Source organism: Lonchura striata, chromosome 19 (genome assembly GCF_050655825.1).
Source record: "Lonchura striata isolate lonStrDom1 chromosome 19, ASM5065582v1, whole genome shotgun sequence".
Classification (NCBI taxonomy): Eukaryota; Metazoa; Chordata; class Aves; order Passeriformes; family Estrildidae; genus Lonchura; species Lonchura striata.
This window is the reverse complement of record NC_140721.1, coordinates 6,691,354-6,709,007: the sequence shown is the minus strand read 5'-3', so window position 1 is coordinate 6,709,007 and position 17,654 is coordinate 6,691,354. Positions and strand designations below refer to the sequence as shown.

At 53.6% G+C, this 17,654-nt stretch overlaps 1 protein-coding gene across 1 annotated transcript; it reads left to right on the top strand.

Moving 5' to 3' along the window:
- Positions 1 to 634: 634 nt before the first annotated feature.
- LOC146765784 (protein CASP-like) lies at positions 635 to 17,619 on the top strand. The gene is made up of 11 exons (XM_085557050.1): positions 635 to 644; positions 1,561 to 1,569; positions 6,723 to 6,859; positions 7,440 to 7,506; positions 8,544 to 8,656; positions 9,197 to 9,313; positions 11,300 to 11,383; positions 11,656 to 11,712; positions 13,739 to 13,819; positions 15,698 to 15,762; positions 16,190 to 17,619. Exons 1-11 carry the CDS (start codon positions 635 to 637, stop codon positions 16,248 to 16,250), a joined length of 801 nt encoding a protein of 266 aa, XP_085413176.1. The 3' UTR covers positions 16,251 to 17,619.
- Positions 17,620 to 17,654: the final 35 nt, after the last annotated feature.

The window sequence follows — 17,654 nt, the reverse complement described above, 5'->3', positions numbered from 1 at the left end:
CCTGTTTCTCAGCCTGCTGACAGCTCCCAGCAGTGGTGGCCCCAAGGAAAAGGCTTTGCATGAAGTTGAGGTGGATTGAGTGCCTCCCACACACTCTGGGCCAGGCAGAAATGTTCTCCCTCACCATGGAAAGGTCAAGGACCATCGAGCTGTGCGATGGTGAAAGGCCTTTGACAACCTTCCTGTTGCAGGAAGGGTTTTGGCTCAGCTCTTTCTGCCTTGGCATCTTCACAGACCAAAAAAAAAGGCAGAGAAAATCATCTTGTGCATGCAGGGCTGGATCTGCAGCGCTGGGATCATGTGCTCCTCACGCCTGCAGCTACAACGCGGGGTCAAGGTGGAGTCATCTCCTGCTGATTCTCCTGGAAGGGGAGCAGACTTTGGGCAATAACAGCCTTTTCCAGACTTCCTTAAAAGCCAAATGCCAAGTGTTTCAAGAGGCTGAAATTGGGCCTGAGTTTATGTGTGAGCCTTGGGAGCTCTGGCATCGGGTAGAGCCGGAGGTAAGATTTTGTTGGCTTGAAGAGGCTCCTGGAGAGCGATGCCAGGAAGTCTTGGCACGTTTTTTTCATGGGGAAGAGCAATGATTTCAAGTCAGATGTAACTGTCCAGTCATGAACTGGAGTGGTCCGGCATGGGGAAAGGTGAAAGAGCTGGAAAAATCAAAGGGTCTGTGGCAGACCCAGTTTCCTGCTTCTTCCTTTGGCTCTTGCTCCTGGCCCTGGCACTCTCAGACACCCCTGTTTGTGATGGGTGAGTCTCCAGCTTTGAGCCTTTGTGCCAAGGCACTCCAAGATTTACTTATCTTACCATCATCTTCCTTCCAGTCAATAAAATAGATTTCAAAGCTTTGAAGTAGTGGCTTTCAATGCACTTCAGTTGACTTTTCAAAGAGAGCGTGCCACATCACTTCTCAGCTTGTTTTCTTTTTATTTTTCTTTTCCTTTTTTTTTTTTTACAGTTATGTAAATTCAGGGAGGCCAGACAGTAAATGAAGGGAGATTAAAAAGCTCCACGAGGCAAATCAGGGTGTGAACTTGCAGAGCATCAGCTAATTTGCCACAACTGCCCATGTGTGTGCTCCTACCCCTATCCCTTCAGCTGCACCACTCACCTCTCATTTCCTGGGGGCTCTGAAGATCCACATGAGCAGTTACCCTGGTCCCATGGAAGAGCAGCAAGTTACAGCCTATCTCACCCCAAGGTGATTTATTCATCTGTCTGTATCCTCAGTAATCAAGCCACCATCTTATGGAAAGATTGCCTCTCATTTATTTATGTCTGGCCTTATAACTTCAAACTAAGTTGCTAGTATGTCTTAATTTTCTCCATCTGTGGAAACAGATGCTGTTTATTTTGGATGATTTGCCAAGGGAGCCCAGTTGCTGGGGCTTGTTACAGGAGTCAGAGCTGCTGCTGCTCTGTGGCAGCGCTGGGCTCGTGGCCTCGGGGGCACCCCTGATGAGCCCCTGCGTCTGCCAGGACTCTTCTTCAATAATCACCTCAAGGATTTAACCTGCAGCTTTGGAATGGCAAGAGACTGACCAGGCTGTTCACAAGGAAAGAAGCGTGAGACTCATGTCAATCTTTTATTCTTGTTTTGGGTTTTATTTGTTCACTGTGTGTCCCACCACATGGCCTGTCCATACAGGTCCTTGATGGTATTTCCAGAAACATCCCATGGCAGTGTCATCCATGGCTGTGCCCCTTGGGCACACAGAATTCCCAGAAAAGGCATTTTAGAGCATTTTCTTTGTGCAGAGGTTCTTTCTGAGCATTCATTCAGTGTTTGGCAAGGTATCATAGAATTATTAAATGGTTTGGGTTGGAAGGGAACCTCTAACATCACCAAGCCCAACCCCTTGCCATGGGCAGGGACAACTTCCACTGGACCAGGTTGCTCAGAGCCCCATCCAGCCTGGCCTTGGGCACTTCCAGGGATGGGAATAATCCAGTCCCAGCTTGTGATTTTCTGTGCATCGGCCGGGGGAAAACCAGTCCTGTCTGTGCCAGGGTGGCACCAGAGCTTCTGCCAATGCGGGGCTGCCCAGCGCCTGCACTTCTGCTCTTTTCTTTATAAGGCCATGGCAATGCCAGGCTTGGCTTTTAAAAAGCCTGAGCTGGCAGAGTTCAAGGCTAAAGATCCGTGGTTTAAAACCCACTTTCTGCAGGACTTGGCCTTCTTTGCCCCATTACCTTCTGCAGCAGCTCTCCTCCTCCCGGCCTCGGAGGCATTTGCACATCTGAGGGGTCAGAGACGGGCTCAGCAGCTGGGGAGCACAAAGGCAGGCGGGTTCCTTTGCTGCAGCTCTGTGGGGAGCACAAAGGCGGGTTCCTTTGCTCCATCTCTCCCCACAAAGGCGGGTTCCTTTTCCTCCATCTCTCCCCACAAAGGCAGGTTCCTTTGCTCCATCTCTCCCCACAAAGGCGGGTTCCTTTGCTCCATCTCTCCCCACAAAGGCGGGTTCCTTTGCTCCATCTCTCCCCACAAAGGAGGGTTCCTTTGCTCCATCTCTCCCCACAAAGGCGGGTTCCTTTGCTCCATCTCTCCCCACAAAGGCGGGTTCCTTCTGCTCCATCTCTCCCCACAAAGGCGGGTTCCTTCTGCTCCATCTCTCCCCACAAAGGCGGGTTCCTTTTCCTCCATCTCTCCCCACAAAGGCGGGTTCCTTCTGCTCCATCTCTCCCCACAAAGGCGGGTTCCTTTGCTCCATCTCTCCCCACAAAGGCGGGTTCCCTTCTTCCATCTCTCCCCACAAAGGCGGGTTCCCTTCTTCCATCTCTCCCCACAAAGGCGGGTTCCTTTTCTCCATCTCTCCCCACAAAGGCGGGTTCCTTTGCTCCATCTCTCCCCACAAAGGAGGGTTCCTTTGCTCCATCTCTCCCCACAAAGGCGGGTTCCTTTGCTCCATCTCTCCCCACAAAGGCGGGTTCCCTTCTTCCATCTCTCCCCACAAAGGAGGGTTCCTTTGCTCCATCTCTCCCCACAAAGGCGGGTTCCTTTGCTCCATCTCTCCCCACAAAGGCGGGTTCCTTTGCTCCATCTCTCCCCACAAAGACGGGTTCCTTCTGCTCCATCTCTCCCCACAAAGGCGAGTTCCTTCTGCTCCATCTCTCCCCACAAAGGCGGGTTCCTTTTCCTCCATCTCTCCCCACAAAGACGGGTTCCTTTGCTCCATCTCTCCCCACAAAGGCGGGTTCCTTTTCCTCCATCTCTCCCCACAAAGGCGGGTTCCTTTGCTCCATCTCTCCCCACAAAGGCGGGTTCCTTTGCTCCATCTCTCCCCACAAAGGCGGGTTCCTTTTCTCCATCTCTCCCCACAAAGGCGGGTTCCTTTGCTCCATCTCTCCCCACAAAGGAGGGTTCCTTTGCTCCATCTCTCCCCACAAAGGCGGGTTCCTTTGCTCCATCTCTCCCCACAAAGGCGGGTTCCCTTCTTCCATCTCTCCCCACAAAGGAGGGTTCCTTTGCTCCATCTCTCCCCACAAAGGCGGGTTCCTTTGCTCCATCTCTCCCCACAAAGGCGGGTTCCTTTGCTCCATCTCTCCCCACAAAGACGGGTTCCTTCTGCTCCATCTCTCCCCACAAAGGCGAGTTCCTTCTGCTCCATCTCTCCCCACAAAGGCGGGTTCCTTTTCCTCCATCTCTCCCCACAAAGACGGGTTCCTTTGCTCCATCTCTCCCCACAAAGGCGGGTTCCTTTTCCTCCATCTCTCCCCACAAAGGCGGGTTCCTTTGCTCCATCTCTCCCCACAAAGGCGGGTTCCTTTGCTCCATCTCTCCCCACAAAGGCGGGTTCCTTTTCCTCCATCTCTCCCCACAAAGGAGGGTTCCTTTGCTCCATCTCTCCCCACAAAGGCGGGTTCCTTTTCTCCATCTCTCCCCACAAAGGCGGGTTCCTTTGCTCCATCTCTCCCCACAAAGGCGGGTTCCCTTCTTCCATCTCTCCCCACAAAGGCGGGTTCCTTTGCTCCATCTCTCCCCACAAAGGCGGGTTCCTTTCGCTGCCGGAGCTCCCTGCCCGCCCGGCGGGGCCCTGCTCCCGCTCTGAGGGGAAGGAAGAGTCGCTGCTCAGGGGAAGAGTCGCTGGCACAGCCCTGACGAGCTCGCGGGTGGCCACGGCCCCTGTGAAAGGAGAAAGTTCTGATTAAAAAGACAACCCCAAAAACCAGCTGTGAGGAGCGACACTGATGGGGAGATGAGAGGGAAGCTCCGTGTGTTTGGTTGCTTTCAGTGTCAGACAGGTCTCCAACCTTTTCTGTTTTCATGGATGGTTTCATGGCCAAGGCCGAGTGAAGCTGAAGGGAAGGAAGAATGCAGATTCCTTTAAAACTGAGAGCTGTGTTTCTTTGGTGACCCTTTTTTCTCTTAAATTGAAAAACTCAGGCCATGTAACTCAGAAGCCAAAATGGTCATTTAAGAGAGAGATGCAGAAGCTGGGATGCAGGGCCTGGGTCTCCTTCTGCAGGCTCCAAAGCCCAGCTCTGCAGAGGATTTTTGGGCAGGGTGGGAGGCCAGGGAACAATTCCAGCCCCAGGTAACCTCCTGCTCTGGAGAGCCTTGGGCAGGATGCTCAGCAGTGCCTCGTGCAGAACTGGGCCCCCAGCCCACGTTTGGCCAGCAATCGCTTCCCAACTACATTTTAATGCAATTTTAAAAGACAGCCAATTGAATAATTAACCGTAGGGAAGAGGTTTTCTTCTTTCCAAATCTTGTTGATGCAAATATTTTTCATCAGGCCACCCATGTTTTGGAGCAGGCAAGGATTCCCCTTTTCTGGAGAAATACTGACCTCCAGTGGGATGTGCCTTTAGCACAACTACTGCTCGGTCTTGAGTCTCTTATTGGGGGCTCCAAAATGTAAATATGCAGAGGGGGAAAAAATAAATCCATGTATTGTGTTCAAAGCAAGTGCCACCTCTCTTTCCCTGCAGTGAGGCTTTGTCCTTCTGAATAACATGGGAAGGGGAATGGCTTCAAACTGAAAGAAGTTTAACTAGTCTAAGTTTAGATTGGAAATTAGGAAGGAATTCTCTGTGAGGGTGAGGAGACCTGGCACAGGATGCCCAGAGCAGCTGTGGCTGCCCCTGGATCCCTGGAAGTGCCCAAGTCCAGGGTGGACAGGGCTTGGAGCAGCCTGGGCTGGTGAAAGTTGTCCCTGCCCATGGCAGGGGGTGGAGTGAGATGGGCTTTAAGTTTGTTCCCAACCCAAACCACTCTTAAAATCTGTTACACCAACACAGTAATTGTCTTTCTTATTGTTTAGCTTGAAAAAGGCTTTTAAGATCATCCTTACCCCATCACTGCCAAGCCCACCACAAGGCACATCCCCAAGTGCCACACCTACAAAAAAAAAGGGAATTTGTGCCAGCAAAGAGGCTGATTCCTGGGAAAGCAGAGTTATTTTGGGCATCACTTTGAGCCCCCGTCACTGCTGCTCTTAGTCCAACCCTGTGGCCAGGGCATCACTCCCTGTGCAAGGACCTCCCTCCACAGCTGGTTCCTGGGTGTGTGGAGCATTTCCCAGCCTGGCCAGAGTGGGAGAGCTGGAACTGAGCTGTGCACACATTGCACCCCTTGTCTGAAGGCTCAGAAAAGATAGGAGCCTTGGGCACAGCCTGCTCTTGCTGCTCCCCAGGCAACCCCTGCACTCCTTGCTCCATGGCTGTTGATAAATGAGGAATTCTTTTGCCTTCCAGCTGTCTGGAAATTAGGGGGATCATTACAATGGGAATTATCAGGGAGGGACTGGAACAGATGGGACCTGAGCTTTGACCCACCTGGAAATCCAAGCACAGAGGGACAGATCCTGCATCCCTGTGGTGGAGGTGCTGGCAGTGCCAAACAGCAGCTCTGAACCTGGAGCTGAGCAGGTTTTCCAGCCAGGGAGAGGCCCAGACACTGCTGGCAGCCAGGGGGAAAGGTGAAACAAGTTGATTTCTGCTGCAGGACAGGTTTGGGATGGATTTGCCAATGGAACACGGAGCTTGCCCTGCGGTGCTGGTCCCGTGCCTCTGCTGTAGCTGCAGCTCTGCACTGCTTCACATCTGGGCTGGGGTTATGTGAGGGGAAGGAGAGGTTTTTGTTTTGCTCCTGGAGCATTCCAGCAGTGCCTGTTGTGGTTTAGGGTGTGGGTTTTACTCTGGGGGGTAGCTGGAAAGAGGGATCCTTTGTAGAAAACTGGCTGAATGCTGGGGGTGCATGGCCTGGCCCCGTGCCTGGGGCAGGAGGGTCCCACCTGAGCCCTCCTGGGGGTGTCCCCCACCCTGCTCCAGGCCTCCACTCACATCTGCCCTGTCAGTGCCTCTCCCAGCCCCACAGCCTCTTCCATCACCCTTCCCGTGCAGACCAGACCCGGAGATCAGTTCATGGACTCACCTCCCCTTAACCCTCTCCAGGTGCCCCCGCTGTGCCCAGCCAGGATGCTGCAGGTGCCCCTGGGGCACCAAAAATATCTGGAGCAGCTGTGCCAGTGCAGGCAGCTGCCTCTGGCCCTGGGAGGTGGCACTGCTCCCTCCCAGGGGCTGTGCCCACCCTGGGGCATCCCCAGGAGGCTGGACCCTGCTGTGAGCAGGGAGTGCTGCTGTGCCCCCCAGACACAAGGACAGGGCAGGGCTGCAGCTCTGAGCCGGCTCTGCTGCCCCAGGGGGGGTTTCTCAGCTCGTTGGTGTCCCCTGGCACAGGCTGGGGTTGGGGTGACAGCCCTGGCTCTCTTTTGCAGTGCGCTGTGCCGAGCTGCAGATCCAGCTGACCGAGGCCGTGGCCACCCTGGCTGCCCAGAAGGAGCTCGTGGCCAAGCTGGAGCACGACCTCAGCACCATCCAAGCCCTGTCTGCTGTGCATCGCCCAGAGGCAGAGGTACCAGAGCCTGCCCACAGCCCCAGGGCTGGCAGGCAGAGCTGGGGGCGTGGGGGAGTGTCCACCTCCTCTCTTTTTCCCTTTCTATTTATTATTATTATTATTATTATTATTATTATCATCATCATCATCATCATTATCATTATTATCATTATCTCCTTCCTTTTCTTTCTGATAATTCACCCAACAAAGATGGGTGAACCAAAAAAAAAAATTTATCTGATGATATGAATGGATGAATAAAAAAAAAAAATAACAACTCCTTGCTCCTCTGCGGGGGAAAAAAATTCCTTTCCTTTTTCTTCCTTTTTTTATTTCCTTGTGCTTTTTTTTTGTTTGTTTTGAAAGGTTTTGAAAGCACATGATAAACAATATCACGATATTTCTTCCCCTTCCCAGGCAGAGGCTGGGGTTTGAGGTGGAGCAGCAGCTGGGTCAGTCCTTATCCCTGCAGAGAACCTGTCCAGCAGGGATGAGGCTGCAGCTGCCAGGGCAGCAGCAGGACCCAGGAGGGGTTGCTTTGCCCAGGCACCTTTGGGTGGGTGGGAAATGTTTAATTTCTTCTGCTTGTGCTGCCCAGGGCGCGGCCAGCCCCGGGCTGGAGAAGATCCCTGAGCCCATCAAGGAGGCCACGGCGCAGTTTTATGGTGAGAGGGGAGCCAGGCTGGGCTGGGACACCCCAGCCATGGCAGGGGGGTCACTTCTCCAGGGAGGGCAGCTCCTGAGCCATCCCCTGCTCCATGTGTCCCCCACTGGGACAGTTCTCCATGTCTGGTTTTCCATACTGGGCATGGTTTGCCCATCTGCTGGCTCCTGCCAAGGGCTGCAGCGGGCACGTGCCAGGCCTGGCTCTGTGCTGAGCTGGTGAGCCCAGGCTGAGCCAAACCCCCTGAGCCTCTGCCTCCTGCTCTTCCCACACCAAACCCCTCCAGAGCCAGAGAGTGAAACATTTCCTGTACATCAGCCCCTGCGCTGAGGTCTGCAGGAGAAAATGAATTAAAAAATAAATAAATAACAACTCCTTGCTCCTCTGGGGGAAAAAAAAAATTCCTTTCCTTTTTTTGCTTGCTTTTTTTTGTTTGTTTGTTTTGCAAGGTTTGAAAACACAAGATAAACATTATCACAGCAACAGTCCCACCAAGCTAAACAACCTGCAGCCACCCATCCTGCTCCATGAATAACTGCTCAGTGCAGCTGGTTGAGTCATGGCCCTGGGGACACATTTCTCCTTGGCTGTGAGCGCCACTGCCAGGAAGGAAGAGCAGGGAGGGATGGCCACAGCCTCCCAGGCACCCACAGAGCCCCATCAAGGGGGGCAACCCATGGGGAACACCCAAAAAAAGGGGTCCTGGGCATAGCAAGCTGGTGGTGGATGAGGAGTCGGGGTAGGTGAGAGAGGATTGTGGCTCTGGGGTTTATTTTAATGCTGCAGCTGCTGCAGAGGCCAGAGTCTGGCAGGGATGGAGTCAGGGAAAGGCAGCCATGGGTTGCACCAAATAATGCAATTGGTTTCCTGTCCACACGGAGTCCTCAAAAGTGAGAAAAAAAAATAAAAATATAAATAGCAGTCTATGTTGTAATAACTGTGCCCCCAAGGTCCCACAGCAAGAGGACCTTGAGCACACCCCTGGGGTGGGCGGTGGGCATCTACCAGGTCATCTCTCACACCAAACCTCATCCACAGGTCACCCTCCATCCCCTGGCACCTCATTCCCTGAGGGCCAGGTGGACTCACTCCTGTCCATCATCTCCAGCCAGAGGGAACGCTTCCGGGCCAAGAACCAGGAGCTGGAGGGGGTGAGTGTGCTGGGGAGGGGCTGGGGGCTGCAGGGCTCTGCCTGGGCTGGCTGCTCTGCTGACCTGTGGCAATTCTGTCCCAGGCACTGCAGGCAAAAGGAAAACACATCCTGCTGTGAGCAGGAGCAGAGCCTGCCCCAGCCCCATCCAGGATGGATCCAAACAGTGTCCCTCTGTCCGTGTGTCCCTCTGTCCCTGTACTCCTGGCACAGTGTTTGGGGGTGCCATGGAAAAAGCACATAGAGAATACACTTGGAGCTAATAAATTGAAGTAGAGCTCAAAATAACCTTTTCTGAGCTGTCTGGTTGTGTCTGCACCTCCTGTGGGAGCCACATCCCATCCCAAAGCCCCCCTCAGCCACCTCGGCTGCCCCAGCCCCTCTTTGTCCACTGAGGGATGGGTTTCTTAATGGGTCAGGACTGGGACCCCCCTTCTGCCACATCTGAGACAGCTTTAATTAGGGAGCAATTTGAATTCAAAGCCAGGGGGTTGAATTCTGGGGTTAAAGGCACTGAAGGCTGTCCCCCACCCCCCTGCAGGAGAACCGGGTGCTGCAGCACACAGTGCACGCCCTGCAGAGCGAGCTGGACAACCTGAGAGCTGACAACATCAAGCTCTACGAGAAGATCAAGTTCCTGCAGAGCTACCCTGGCCGGGTGAGTGTCCACCTGTCCCTCTGTCCGTCCGTCCTCGGGCTGGGCTCACAGCCCCCAGACACAGAAATTGCACATTTCCAATGTGCAGCTGCTGTGGAAGTCGGAGTTAATTGGGGTGGGAAAGGTTCTCCCTGCCAGGGAGGCAGTTTAGAACTGTGCTGAGGGATCTTTGAAGCCAAAAGCCCAAATCTCCTCCCTAACAAAGCTGCTACACCCCCTCTGATGCTCACTGCTGGCAATGTGCTGCTCTGGCAGGCAAGTGTGGGCTCTTCTGCCAGAGGTTAAACTGGGACCTCCTGCAATAAACCCCTGCAGCAGAGCCTGGAAAATAATGCATCCTGTCCCACTTGTGCTCATTCCTGAACTTCTTGTATCCAGCAGAGAGAGCTGCTCCCTGAGCAGCCAGAAGACAAAAGAGAAGCCAGCCCAAAATCATCCCTGTAATGCCAGGGGAAGGCTGGGAAGGGGGACCAGACTTTGCTGCAACCTGCTCTGCTCGTGCTGTGGCCCTCAGGAGTTCCTCCCTGGGGGTTTGCAGGAGGCTCAGGCTGCTGCCTGAGATTTCCACTGCCAGCACTTCCCTGGTCAGAGCCAGGCTCTCCTGACCTCGGGCTTTCCTTAGAAATGTCAAAGTGCCATCACAGAGGGGACACCCATTCCCTGCCATCCTTCCCCTGGCTGCTGCCTTTCCATGCTGCCTGCACTGAGTCTGTTTTATTTAGGGATATTTTAATAGCATTTGGTGGTGGGAAACTCCTACAGCTCGAGGCACCTTATTTGGTTCCTCTCATTATGTCCCAGTGATGACGCCAGGTCGTCCCCTCTGACATTTTTTTCCCCTTTCTCCTGTGGAATATCATCTCCATGTTTATCCTCTGCCACAAGGCAACCCCTGAATGCCATTGCCATGAGCTAAAGAGCAAAACCCTCCGTGGCAGCAGCTCAGGGGATTGCATAATTCACCCTCTAATGGGACATGTGACACGTTAAAAATACTCATCAAAGATCACTGCAGTGGCCGGGCTGTGGCCAGCTCCTCACCCCTAAATGGGGCTCTGGCCTCATCACAGTGACCCCAGGGTTGGGTTGCAGCATGTGAGGCCAGGCTTACTAAAGGTTTACACAGAGGTGTAACAACCAGCTATGGGGCCAGGCAGGGCAACCCTCTGCACGTAGGAACAGGTCCAGAAAGCCCTCGGGGAGCCGGGCAGAGCAGCAAGTGGTGCGTGCTGGGACAGGGAATCAGCTCTGGAGCAGGGAGCCAGAGCCTGCAGCAGGCTGTGCCCAGGGCTGGTGGCAGCATGTGCTGTTCCCAGGCTGGATTTGGGCAGGAATGATGTGGAATCTGCAGCTTCTGCAGAGGTGGAGGGAAGGAGGAGCAGGGAGGCTGCACAAGCATCCTCGGGGCTCGCTGCAGCCAAGGCTGTGTAAGGGGAATTATACAGGAGAAGTATAAAATCCATCCTGTCTGAACCCACCCAAATCTTCCCCTTCTCTCAAGGGGTTTTATTCCTTTTTCTTGCCCTTTTCCCAACCTATAACAGCTCTATGTTTGAGCAATGATTTCCTCCTCCTAAACTGCTGTCTCCCTCCTGCCTGGCCCAGCAGAGGAATTCAGGGTGGGATTTGGAGTAGCCCAGGTGAGCTCCGTGAGGATGACAAAGGTGACAATTATTGCATGGAAAGGCCCCAAAATAGGGAGACACAGGACAAACAGGGAGTCCTCATGGCAGAATCCCCTGGTGTAACAACCCAAGGTCCTTTCCAACCCAAACCATTCCACAGTTGTGTGAAGAAAGGGCTTTGTCCCACAGCTCCTGTTGTGCTTCTCCTTTCTGAAGGGGACAGGTGCTGTCAGCTCTGTGGGTCAGCTCTGGGCTGTGCTGCTCCATCCTTTGGGGGTGTTTCCTTCCAAATGGGGGGGCTCAGGGTTCTGTGCTTGTGCTGGGTGTCCCTGCTGGCTCTCACCTGGCTGTGCTCCCACAGGGCAGCAGCAGGGATGACACGGAGCAGCGCTACTCCTCCCAGTATGAGGAACGCCTGGACCCCTTCTCCTCCTTCAGCAGGAAGGTAAGAAAGGCTCCCCAGCTCCCTCCCTCTGCACCAGCCCCTCTGTGTCCTGTGGGATCATGCCCAGATGAAATACAGGGATCTCTGATAGAATGAAATGCACTCTAACGTCCTTTGCTTTCAAAGGCAAAAAATAAATAAAAGTCGCTCTGCCCAGATGATGGCTGGGGGCAGGGGTAAATACGACCATCCTGGGGCACACAGCTCCTTCCATGTTTTGCAAACCCCAAATAGGCCTCTGAGCCTCAAAATCCTGTATGGTTTCGTTGCAGGAACGCCAGAGGAAATACCTGAGCCTCAGTCCCTGGGATAAAGCCACGCTGAGCATGGTGAGTGGCTGCTCTGCAGCACTGCTGGGAGCTGAGAGGATTTTAGCCCAAAAAAAGGGAATGGGGCTCTTGGGCAGTGGGAAGGGCCCATCCCTGCTGGCCTGGGCAGGGTGCAGAGCACACTGGGCCATGCTGGCATCTGGGTTAGGAGCAATCCCTTTCCTCCCTTGCTGCCCATCACCGTCCCCAGAGGCATTTCAGGACATGGAGATGTGGCACCTGGGGACGTGGTTTGGTGGTGGGCTTGGCAGTGCTGGGGGAATGGTTGGACCCAAGGATTTTTGAGGTCTTTTCCAACCTACACAATTCTGATTCTATTCTATGATTTGAAGAACCTCTCCTCTGGTTTGTGACCTGGTGTGGGGCTCAGGGCTGTACCCCCAGCCAGGGGTAAACCCTCCTGCATGGGAGACCCCCCCAGAGAGCCCCAGCACCCCACACATGTGGGGAGGAGTGTGAGGGGCTGCAGAGAGTCCAACACTCCAGGGAAGATCTCTGCCCCACAGAGAAGAGCATCCTCAGATACACTTTGGCTTCTCGCTGCATTCTCCTTGAAAACCCCTTCCCAAGCCCTGATCCCTCCTGCTCTGGCTCTTCCTTCCAAAACAGCATCAGGGGAAATCCTGGGGAAACTGTGGAGTCTGCAGCAGCAGAGGGTCCTTGTCTGAGCCATGGAGGTGATGCTGCCACTGCAAGCTTGGGCTGCCATCTCTTAGGGGATTCTGAGCTAAAAATGTGGTTGTTGAGGAAATCTGACTTACAGTGAAATTTGTGGCATTAGCAGCAGGCTCAGGATTGGGTTTTGGCCGAGTTAACCCCCAGCTCTCCAGCACAAGGGAGGTGAACGTGGGACTGTGGGGCTGCAGAGAACACAGAGATATCCTGTAATAAAGGCAGAGCTGTCATTTGCATAAAAACCAAGCAAATGCCAACATGAATATGGATTGTGTGGCGTGCTAGCACCACGGAGAATTAATGAAAGGCATTCACAAAAAAAACTGACTTAGGGGAGTTATTCCTTGGGAATATTTAAGAACATAATCTTGTTTGTTACAGCAGCCTCCGCCGTGGCCGTGAATAGCAAAGACGATTTCAGCCCGGAATGGGTTTGGTGGGAGATCTGTGGGTTTTAATGCCAGCTTTGGAGAGGCTGCCTGGTGTTTGGGGAATGTGTTTAGGTCCATAATGAGTCCCTGGGTTACAGCAGGAATAAAGAGTGGCTATGAAGGAAGGGAGGGCCTGTCCTTTGCAAGCCACTCCTCTGCTGCTCCTGATTTTCATGCTTTTGAAGGGATGGGCACGAAGGTTTTCCCACTGGGATGTGCCAAAGGGGCTGAGACATCATCAGGGTCTGGCTGTGGTTCAGTGGCCTCTCCAAAAGGAGGGGTGGAGGGCAATTCATCCTGACCCCACAGGCTTCCAGCCCCCAGTGAGCTGGGACAGCCCTGTGGGGTGGCACAGGCTCTGCAGGGTGGAGAGCAAAGTTTTGGGACAGAGCAAGGGGACACCAGGCCCAGCTCTGGGGACACCAGGGGCAGCTTCTGGGAGCACCAACACAGCCTTGGCTCCAGTGCCCTGCCCAGGAGGTGACGAGGGGACGCTGCAAATCACAAAGTTGTTTGAGCTCACGAATTAAAAACGTGCAAAGCTTAATTACTGCCAGGGTTTCTCTGTGGAGCAGGCACCGAGGCAGGGCTGGCACAGCAGGAACAGGGAGAGCTGCTGGAGAGAGCTGGGCTAAAGCAACTCAGAATAAACCCCCAGAAGGGTTTTCAGTGAGGGAAAGCCCACACTGAATCCACCTTGGTTTGGGCTGAGAGCATAGGCACTTGTGCAGCCACTTTGGAGGGGCATCACACTCAGAGCTGGGCACAGGTGGGTGGCAAACACCTCCTCACTGTGTGTTTGTGCAGGTCTGGCAGGAACAGGCTCCCAGTCCTGGCCAGGATCTCTGCAAGCCTGTTTGAGGAGAGCTGCCTTCCAGTGACCCACGTTCAAATGGGATTTTCCATTCTGCTTTCTGCAGGGGCGGCTCATCCTGTCCAACAAGACCGCTCGGACCGTGGCCTTCTTCTACACCCTGCTCCTGCACTGCCTCGTCTTCCTGGTGAGGGGCTGGCCCAGGGGGTGGCACTGAGATAAAACCTCTGCTACCATCCCCTCCAGGGGATTTGGGCTGGTTTAGGATGTGCCAAGCCTTGCCCCTGCTGTGGCAGTGGCTCTGCAGGCACGGCAGGGCCGGGAGCATGGGACATGGACATGCCAAGGAATATCAGGAATATCCCCTGGGCTTCACAGGGTGGAAATCCCACCCTGGGTGGGCACAGACCTGCCCAAGGGCAGGAGCTGGGAGCTGTCTGTGCTCATGTTGTTCCTGGGATCAGCCATGGGATCAGGGTGCCATGCAGGGAGCTCACACAGAGTGTTGCCAAGCAAGCCTCTGCTTAGAGGGCAGCAAAATTTTGGTTAATTATTATGAAACTAATACCATAAGTGCTTTTAGGAATAAAATACATGTCCCTGAGCCCACACTACCTGGTTCTAGACCGTGTGGATCCTATTCCTGGGTGTATCCTTAACCTCCTGCTCAATGGAGTGCATTTGCTGCCTCTCCAGGGATGAGCTCTGGCTCTCCCCATGCTTCTGACGTGCCCTGTGGCTCCATTTTTCTCTAGTTTTCAAGTTTCCCCCAACTCTACGTTAGGGTTGAAAGTAGAGAAGCAGAGGTTTGGAAGGGATGAAGGCTTCAGCCAGCCCAAATCTCCTGGGAGTTTGTCATGGTGCAAACTCCTCCTGTATCTTTGCACAGTTTCTGGGAGTTTAATTGTCATTTCAGGGAGGAAAAAAAAGCCAAACAAATCATCAATAATTAAACGAGGAAGTGAGATGAAAGCCAAATCAGAACAATATTTCTGTCCTGCTCTCAAAGTTATTTTGGTGAGGAAAGGAGCAAAGGAAATAAAAAGTTAAACATCATTAAACTTTAAAGCCCTAACCTAAAAAAAAAAAAAAAGAAAAAGGAAAATTCATAAATATTACATGGCTGCTGGAATGATCTTACATCATCTAGACACAAAAGAGCCTGAAATCCAGCACTGCCTGGCTGGGGATGAGCTGTGTGTGCCACAGGGGACTGGAGGAAACCCCTGCTCCTCCATCCCACAGTGGGATTGACATCTCTGCCACTGATCCTGGGAGACTTCAATTAACCCTGCTTTGGATTTGCTGGTGGGTGTTTGTGTGGTTAGGGCCATTCCCTGGTGATAACAGCGTACAAATCCCCAAGGCTTGAACCAATCAGTTGGGGATGGCAGGGCTTCTCCCTCTTCCCAAACCCCAGCGCTGCCTCCTGCCTCCTCAGACCTCGGCTCTGCAATGAGAACACGGAGGCATGAAGGTAAAAAGGAGCCAAGCCAAGCACTGACCTTCCTTAAGCCTGTTCCAAAAATACATCTCCATCCATGTGCAGCCCTGAGCCTTATCCCAAACCACCACAGCAGCACTGTCCCAGTAAAAATAACCCACTGGAAAAGGTCATCTTGGCCATCCTGAGGGCAATCCCTGCAGCACACTGTGGGGTTCCCCATGCTGGTGATCCCAGAATCACAGTGTGGGTGGGAAGGGAGCTTAAAATCCTCCAGTGCCACCCCCTGCCATGGACTGGGACACTGTCCCAGGCTGCTGCAAACCCCATCCAGCCTGCCCTTGGACACTTCCAGGGATCCAGGGGCAGCCACAGCTTCTCTCCTACCTTCTTCTTCCCCTCCCCACCCTCACAGGGAAGAATTTCTCCCTGCTACCAATTCTAAACCTACTTTCTATCCGTTTGAAGCCATTCCTTTGCCCTGTCACTGCGTGCCCTGCCACAAGCGCCTCTCCAGGGTGGGATGGCAGGGCCAGGCTGGCACAGCAGTGGCACAGACTGCAGTGAGGAGGGGCTGGGGTGGAGGTGGGAGCAGAGCTGACCCCATTCCTTCCCGTGCAGGTGCTCTACAAAACCGCCTGGAGCGAGAGCGTGGGACGGGACTGCAGCGCCTTCTGTGCTAAGAAGTGAGTGAGCACAGCCCGGCCTCAGGCCTTGTTTGGTGGGCAGGGCTTGGTCTGCAGCAGATTTTTTTGGGCACCCCAGTGCTGGAAACAAGGCCAGTTAATTGGGCTTTAAACCCAGTGAGGGAGGGGGGAGAAAAAGCTCAGGGAACAGGGCAAACCCTTGTGTTTGGTTGGGTGTGCAAAGTCTTTCCTGCGGGCAGTCCTTGCCCAGGAGGAATCCTGATAAAGGTTATGATAAAGGATTATAAAGATGATCCTGGAGACCTGGGGGGTGTCAGAGCCGTGCCACGACTCCAGTTCCCTGCTGGCCATGGCTGGAGCAGAGCCCAGTGCTCATCCTGGAGGAATGAGCCCCTGGAATCGCTGCTGGGCTGCCGGGGCACCCTGGGGCTGGCTGCAGGGTGACGTGGCTCTGCCCTCTCCCCAGGTACGCTGACCACCTCCACGAGTTCCACAAGAACGGGGACGTGGGTGGCATGTGGCAGTGACAGCTGGACTCGGCCCCTCCTGCCCGCAAGGAGCTGTCCCGCTGCTGCCGGCTGCTTTGCTGTGCCTTTGCTTTCTGCTTTGTAGGATGAGGGCAGCCATCCCCCCACTCCCACCCCTCAAATTAAAAGCCTCAGCTAAGGGAGAATCGTTTTCCAGCCCTGGAAGGGCTGCAGCAGCTCCTGTGCTTTCCTGGTGTCTCAGAGAGCTCAGTCCTTACCAAAACACACAGAAAATGTGAGGTCAGAGGTGCCCCTCCTCCCATCTCTCCATCCTGCTTGAAGTCCAGTGCAGCCCTGGGTGGGATAAATCCAGCCAGAAATGGGGAGGAAAGGCAACCTCCTGAGCTTGCATTGTCAGGTGTTGTGCTATTTGAGAGCTCCTATTTTACTCCAGCTCTGGGGATCTCCTGCCCGTGCTGCTGGGCACTGGCAGATGCCCTTCTGGACCTGGAGCCCTCAGTTTGGGAGCAGTTAGGAATAGCCAGGACTTAAAGGGCACGAAGGGAGGTGCTGCTGGTCAGGCCTGACCTCACAGGGATGCTCCAGACTCTCCTTGCTGAGATGCTTCTGCCTCTTAGGAAACCACAAGTCAAATCAAGCAATTGCTGGTTTTTGGGTTTGCTGGGTGATGAACACTGGGCTGCTAATTTGGGGTGATTTGGGGAGACAGAGGTGATAGGAGATGCTCCAATTAAAAAGAGCAGGTCCCAGCAACCCCCCTTCCTGCTGTGACCACATGGTGAGGGAAGGTATTAGCTTGTTAACGTGGTCGTCAATTAAAATTCCCCTCTGTAGACAGGAGAGCAGCATTGCTCCCAATTAATATTTCATTGCAGACTCACATCCATTGCCATTCCCGTTGCTGGGAAGCCAGGGCCTCTGACAGAGCGTGCAGGCAGGGAAAGGCCTCACATCTGCCACGGGCAGCCAGGGTTTATTTATAGGAGCTGTGGCCGATGGCAAAATATAAAATACTCATAAATTGAAGGGAGAGATAAATCCTGAGGGACCAACCTGCACCTGTCCTGCTCAGCACAGGGAAAACCAAGCCCAAATGGAAGGGAAGCAGTGAGGGGGTGATGCTGCCATGGTTGGGGCCCTCTGCATAAAGCAATCAACTTCAGATCTGGGGGAGATGAGCTTTGGCTGCCTGAAATCAGTAGATGGGAAACACGATCCAGGGAAGGGGTGGGCTGCTTTTTTGAGGCTTTGTTGGGAAGGTTAAAATTGCTTTTTTTAGCAGCTGTATGTGGTGTCTTGGAATTGCAAAACTTCTGCAGCTATTCACACTTGTACTCCTCATAAATGACTTAAAATAGATGTCGAGTTCTGTTGGACAAGTGATAAAATAAACTTAGCCATGCATTGACTGGGTGGTTTTTGTGCTCTGTTTCCTTTTTTATT